At 39.5% G+C, this 7,437-nt stretch overlaps 1 protein-coding gene across 1 annotated transcript; it reads right to left on the reverse strand.

Moving 5' to 3' along the window:
• Nucleotides 1–2,982: 2,982 nt before the first annotated feature.
• LOC139884946 (uncharacterized) lies at nucleotides 2,983–3,627 on the reverse strand. The gene has a single exon (XM_071868907.1). The coding sequence runs from the start codon at nucleotides 3,625–3,627 to the stop codon at nucleotides 2,983–2,985; it is 645 nt and encodes a 214-aa protein (XP_071725008.1).
• Nucleotides 3,628–7,437: the final 3,810 nt, after the last annotated feature.

Below are 7,437 nucleotides of genomic sequence, written 5' to 3' on the forward strand. Positions count from 1 at the left end.
GTTGCTGATAATGCCACGAACTCAGCTTCCATTGTGGACAAGGCTATACACGTTTGTTTTTTACTGTTCCATGATATGGCGCCATTGTTTAGTAAGAAAGCAAATCTAGAGGTGGATTTTTTTTTCCTCTAAATCTCCTCCCCAATCAGTATCTGAATAGCCTTTAAGTCGCAGATCCTTTCCTTGGTAATTCAACTTGTAATAAGCATTTTCCTTCAGATACCTCAGTATTCTCTTAACGGCTTTCCAATGTGCTTGACCTAGGTTGGATTGGTATCTACTCATCATTCCAACTGCAAAACATATGTCAGGTCTTGTACACATCATATCGTACATCAAGCTCCCAATAGCACTAGCATAAGGAATATGTTTAATTTGTTCCTTCTCTTGTGGAGTACTTGGACACAGTCTATGGCTCAATCCTTCACCTTTTGCAATAGGAGTGTCTATGGGTTTACAATCTTGCATACGAAATCGTTCAAGAACCTTATTTATATATGTTTCCTGTGAAAGAGATAACGACCTCTTCGAACGATCTCTTAACATCTTAATACCAAGAATGTATGCAACCTCACCCATATCCTCCATCTTAAAGTTGGAAGACAACCAACTCTGACAGTATTAACAAACTCCATATTGCTTCTGGCAATTAGTATATCATCAACATATAATGATATGATCACAAATTGATATTTAGACCTTTGATATATACACAATGATCATCATCTATAATTGTAAAATCATATGCTATTATGACATTATGAAAACGTATATACCATTGTCTTGACGACTGCTTAAGGCCATATATAGTTGACATACTTTTCCTTCTTAGCCTTCTTTAATGAAACCAGTAGGTTGTTCCATATATATTTATTCCTCTAATTCTCCATTAAAGAAAGCAGTCTTTACATCCATTTGATATAACTCAAGATCCATACTAGCCACTATTGCCAGAATAATGCGAATCGAGGTAAATCTCACTACAGGAGAAAATGTTTCTTCATAATCAATTCCTTCATGTTGGTTATATTCCTTCGCTACAAGGCGAGCCTTATGCCTTTCTATGGAGCCATCAGCTTTTCGCTTTATTTTGAGAACCCACTTGTTCCCAATAGCTTTGCGTCCCTTTGGAAGATCAACTAGTTCCCAAACTTGGTTTGACTTTATTGACTCAATCTCATCTTCCATTGCATGAATCCATTTTTCCTTACTAGGGCAATTTAGAGCTTCATTAATATTTCTCGGCTCATCCTCATCTTGCGGAGCAATCATAAAAGTTTCTCCTTTAATGTCAAAACGTCGACGGGGAATACTTTTGCGACTTGTTCGCCGTATGGGAGATTGTACACTTTGCACACCATTCCCTATTATGCTTCCACTAGGATTAGATAATGATAATGTCGTCTCATCATGTGGTTGTAATTGAGAATGAGTTAAATTTAATTCGTCATTTCTCATATTACTTCCACTTGGACGAACTCCACTAATATTATTATCTTGATCCAAGGTTTCAAATAGGGAGTAATCTTCACCTATTTCGCCATTCTTAGGAAATTTATCCTCTAAGAATGTGACATCCCGTGATTCAAATTCAGTTGTACTCCTACTTTCTCGCTCACCTATGAACACATACCCTTTTGAGTGTTCGGAGTATTTTATGAAAATACTCTTCTTTCCTCTGAGACCCAATTTCCCAAACTTATGAGAGAGCTCATGAGTATAGGCAGCACAACCCCATGGCTTAAGAAAACTTAAGTCTGATTTTCTACATGTTCATAACTCATATGAAGTGGAATTAACTGATTTGGAAGGCACTCGGTTAAGTATATAAGTAGCAGTTAACAATGCATCACTCCAAAAAGTGATAGGTAAGTTAGCATGCGCCATCATGGACCTAGCCATTTCCAATAGGGTTCTGTTTCTTCTTTTCGTAACACCATTTTATTGAGGAGTATATGGAATAGACAACTGTCTTTCTATTCATTTTTCATCATATAATTTTCTAAACTCATCATATAAATATTCTCGACTTCGATCGGATCTTAATACTTTTATTTTCTTGTCTAATTGATTTTCTGCTAAGTTCATAAACATTTTGAAACAACTTAATACTTCAGATTTATGAAAAATCAAATAGACATATCCGAATCGAGTATAATCATCTATAAAAGTGATGAAATAAACATCCCCATGCCTTCCTCTCACATTCATTAGACCACAGACGTTAGAATGGATTAAATGTAGAGGAAATTCAACTCTTTTACCTTTTCCAAATGGTTTCTTTGTTGTTTTCCCTTCTAGGCAATGCTCACATATAGACGAATCGACTTTTTTAATGTTGCCTAACAAGCCCTCTTTGGCTAGTCTATTCATACATTGTTGGCTAATATGACCAAGTCTAGCATGCCACACATTCACATTATTATCATATGAATTAGGAGAGGTAAGAAGGGAATAACAAATATTTGCATTAACATAGTTAATATCCAATACAATGAAACCATCTAGAAAATAACCACAACCATAGTAATTTGTATCAAAAAACAAATCCATACCTCTATTATGGAAGTTCATATTAAAACCTAGTTTGACCAACACTAAAATAGACACTAAATTCCGATGAATCTCCGGAGCATGCAATACATCATGTAGGAATAAAGTGCGTCCACCATGCATGTTCAGTTGGCAGGTGCCAATTCATTTTACTTCAGCTCTAGAGTTGTTTTCCACATAGATCCACTTAGTTCTAATTGGTACTCGTCGGAATTCCACGAAAGATCCTCTACCCTTCGCTACATGGTCTGTCGCTCCTGAATCTACAGTTCACAAAGGATTAAACTCAGTTAAGAATATAGAACTCGACACATAAACAAAGTTCTGAAAAGTACAAGGGGTGTATACCTTCTTTAGCTTACAACAGTCGCGAGCATAGTGACCATTCTTGTCATAATTGTAACACTTTACTCTTGTAAGTTTCTTCATTCAAGGAAGCTTTCCTCTTTCATGTTGGTTAAGCTTAGATTTCTTCCCTGAAGGACTTGCTTCCTTGCCTTTCCCTTTATCAAACCAGTTAGGACGTTTGCGCTTGGAGCTCGAAGCTCCATGTGAGCTAGAACAAGCATGATAGATTTCAGCTTTCGGCTTAGCCGCCAAGAGGCGGTTCTCTTCCAGCTCAAGATGATGCACTGCATCCTTAAAGGTTTTGATATTCTCATTATGAGTCAGGTGCACCTTCATATGCTCCCAACTCTGAGGCAAGGAACGAATTACTGCTTGCACTTGCTGTTCATTAGTCAGGACATGGCTAGCATCTTTCAGCTCATTAATCATGTTTGACATCTTTCTAAGATGTTGCTTCATGGTCTGACCATGAGGCTTCTTATAAGAGTCAAACCTAATAGTGAGATGCCTCAGTCTAGTCATCGAAGTATGACCAAATCTTGTTGCCAATGCTTCCCACATTTCCTTGGCATTCTCAAAACGCCTAAACTTTCGCATGACGTCATTTTCCATGCTACTCAGCAACGTAATGCGAGCAAGAGAGTTCTTTCTTTTCCATGCAGCAAATGCTTCCTTATCTCTCTTGTGTTGTACAGTGTTTCCTTCTTCAGGTTCTACTATGGTCATGTTAAGAGCTTCTAGTGCCTCTTACTCTTCCAACACATATTGAATTTTCATGTGCCATATTTCATAGTTATTGCCATTGAGCTTTTCACCTTTCTTCAGCTCGGCAACTATGCTCTTTGTGGCTGAAGCCATTGATCTGAACACATCAGACATATATGCACGAATTATTAATGCCTATAATTTATGCATCAATTTTGCACAGACCCATCATATTAATGAATAATTCAAGTAAGGTTTCAGAATCAAAAGGTCACTATGTTTTGAATCCTCCTCCAAAAATCCCGACTTAAAACTATCATTAATATAATTGTTTTATGCAAAATAAATTATGTGAAGTTACAAAAACTTCTATGAACTATCCACATCAGTCAACAATAACAGAAAACAAATAATATTTAACATCCAATAGAATAATAATCCTTTCACATAATACAACTAACATATTAGTTGCCACACCAACAATAAATAGGTAGAAAAAACATTATATAAGATGTCCACAAAGCACACTAAACAAAGACTAGCCAATACATCTAACACCAAGTCAGTACACGAACTGGGAAAGATTCTCTTTTCCCTTGTAACAATCCAGTAATAATCAATATAACATCCATCACAATTTTCCTATATGAAGTGGCTTTATTGACATCCCATATGCGATTCAACACTCTTTGCCATTTTGATGGAAGGGTGTTCATGAAAAATCATACCATTTTAGATTGTGGCATGGGACGACCATTTCATATGACCTTTTGAATTTTCCCGTTGACTTCAAGAACGTGATCAATTAAGTCACCACTCTCCCATCGATGATCAGTCAACTCAGCCATCAACTTAGAAAGCCTTTCCTTTTGTTCATCGGTAATTGCGTGAACAAGTGTGCGCAACCTAAGAGGAGGCATTGTTCCTGCAACAAATGTAGATAAAATAAGGAATTACATATAATCTACATAGACTTAATTGGAAAAAGAAACACATTCTTTTCTTTTTTTTTGGTTAACAGTCAAAGTCAACGGTCAATGGTCAACGGTCAATGGGCGTCAACGGTCAACGGTCAATGGGTCGGGTCGCTGAGTCAGGTCGGGCCGGAAGAGCTGGGTCGGACCGGTCTGGCAAACCGATCGGCACGTCGGGCACACATGGGCAGCTGACGTCACAATGACGTCAGCTAGCACATGTCTCGCACGTGCCAGTGACGGCACATGCGCACGTGCGCGTGTCGGCCGTGTGCGCACGTGCGATGCATGCGCCTGCCCTCACGAATCGGTGCGTGCATTGCACGCGCCAAAGACGACGTTTCGTTCCGGCTGTGCGTGGGGGTGCGTCCAGCGGCCTTTGGCGGCGTTCCGCCACTCATCGCGCTCATCTCGACGAAACCTTCCATCCAACGCCATTAGAAATGGATTTCGACTTACAGAAACTCGAAAAAATGGATGAACAGTGCTCGGGTGTCGGGATTTTTCGCCCTGATCGGTGTCACCGATTAATTTCACAAAAATTAATAAGAAATCATCCATAAACATGAAAAGAGTCAGGAAAAAAATGGAAAGGGAAACAAGAACTATGGCTCTGATACCAATGTTAAGATTGTCAGATTTCTGAAACCAAATTCGACAGTAAATCGAACCCCTAAACTTGTGTGGAAGACGAGCCCGGGAAAAACACATGCATCACCGATCATAAGGCACATCACAGAATCGAACGTACTTTGTTAGCCACAGATTAAACACCGACGCCGATATGAGGAAGAGAATTTGGCCCTGTTCGATCCGATGACATCAATTTGCCTTGAAGGGAAGATGGGTATTGTGACATCCCGATTTTCAAATTCTATTTTCAATAAATTGAGATGGGCATTTCGTTGGCACGCATATAGTTATTTTCCTTGAGTCGACCACTCATGTGAAAACTAGTCTATCGGGTGAAGCCGTTAAGAGTTTCTAATGCATTGACTCGAGAATTTGACCAGGAAGCAATCTTTCGACCGAGCTAATTTGCAAGGGTCATTACGGCACAATTAAAAATTGATTAGAGATCGGAGATAGGTCGACTTGACAGAGGCATATGATCAGGTGTGGGTGATTCCATCAAATCACACAATTCTTGTCAATCGGCACTGGACCGACTTTTCTATCGATTGGGTATCCTGTGTTCGTATTTGAAACCTTGAGATTACCTCGACAACCGAAAGTCGCCAATGTTTCAAAGATGTACATTGTGGCTTGAGATGATCAACCACAGATCAAATGCAAGAAAATTTCTAAAGGCTACCCGGTAGGTTGGGCCGCGCTAGTATCGTGCCAAAGTGAAATTAACCGTGGAATTGAGATCGAATTCAGAAATTGGAAGTCTGGTGTGTCACAAATCATTTTAGGAATATTAACTCATATTTAGAAGATTTTTCATGTAGTCAGAATTTTTCAGCAATTAAATTAGAGAATGGCTAATTTGGCTCGAGAAATTAGTAGGCCCGCCTTTGGTTGTGCTTTTGGGACTTAAGTTGGTTCTATGGACAAGTGAAGATGTGAATTGAAGTGTAGTGACATCGGATTAATTTTATGATCTTCAATTTGATTCAATTGGAAGAGAATCATGTGGAATTGAAGAATTTGTTGTACAAGATTTTATGCCCCAGCGGAAAAATAAATTGCACCTATTGAATATTGTTGCGGGAGGATTGAGTTAGTGGTGATGTCATGGTGTGGGGCAAGAGTGGCTAGGAAGTTGACAAGTGGAGGGTGATGATTTGCTCTTTGAAAGGTGGCCTATCACCATCATCTTCTTCCTTGAATCAAGGGAGCTTGTTGGATTTTGAAAAAGAGGAGAGAGAGAGAGAGAGGGGTGAACGGAAACCAGCAGCTCGCCCAGCCCGCACGCACACCCCCACCGCTCGCTCAACACTGCCGCACGTCGCCGGAGCCATCGCCGTTGCCGCCCGTTCGCACGCGAAGCCTCGCGTGTGCGTTCGTCGTTCCACCGTCGTGCCATCTTCCCTTCGTCCGCGCATCCCAGCCATCATCCTTCGTCGTCCCGAGCTGTCCGCCGTCGCCAAGACTGCTGGAAAGCCGCCAGAGCCACCGCTAGCAACCGTTCGAGCATCCTCCGTCCTCCTTCACCGATTTTGTGCCCGAACCGCCACCGGACGGCCCTCCTTCGAGCTTAGACAGCAGCTGGTTTTAGTGGGTATGGCAGCCCGTGTTTGGCCCGTTTTGGCCATCTTCCCGAGCCCGGATGCTCGACCCGCCTTGAGGAAAGTCGATCCTCGCATCATCCTCGTCGTTTTGGTTCTCTCGGTTCGCTAATCCGGTGAGTTTAACTCACTAAATCTTGATTAGAGGGTTAATGATGCTCTAAGTATGCTTAGTCTAAGTTAAGTAAGTTTAGGTGGTTAGATTAATTTATTTGGTTGATGATTAGATTATGGTGTTTAATTAAGTTAAAGTGTGTTTAGTTTAAAGTTAAGTATGTTTATATTAACATAAGCTTTGATGTGACTTAAAGGAATTTGTTTTTGATTTATTTAAGTATTCCGAAATTATTAAATAATTTAATGATATACATTTATTCGGAATTATTAAAACATTATTATTTAATTAATTTTCGGAATAAATTTAATTATTTAATAAATTTCGAAAATTATTTCGGGACCTTATTCTCTCAGAATTTCGTGCCAATCGCTGATGTATATTTAAAATTTGAATTTGATGATTGATTGTGGCAAATTGAGTGTTGATTGTGATAAATAGGGATTTTATTCATAAAAACCCAAGTGTCGGGTTTTGATGCAAAAATTGGATTTTAATGATTGTATTA

Source organism: Rutidosis leptorrhynchoides, unplaced genomic scaffold (genome assembly GCF_046630445.1).
Source record: "Rutidosis leptorrhynchoides isolate AG116_Rl617_1_P2 unplaced genomic scaffold, CSIRO_AGI_Rlap_v1 contig629, whole genome shotgun sequence".
NCBI lineage: Eukaryota > Viridiplantae > Streptophyta > Magnoliopsida > Asterales > Asteraceae > Rutidosis > Rutidosis leptorrhynchoides.

What these genes read in the sequence shown, in the direction of transcription:
- LOC139884946 (XM_071868907.1), bottom strand. Translation starts at nt 3,627, where the DNA reads ATGACCATAGTAGAACCTGAAGAAGGAAACACTGTACAACACAAGAGA.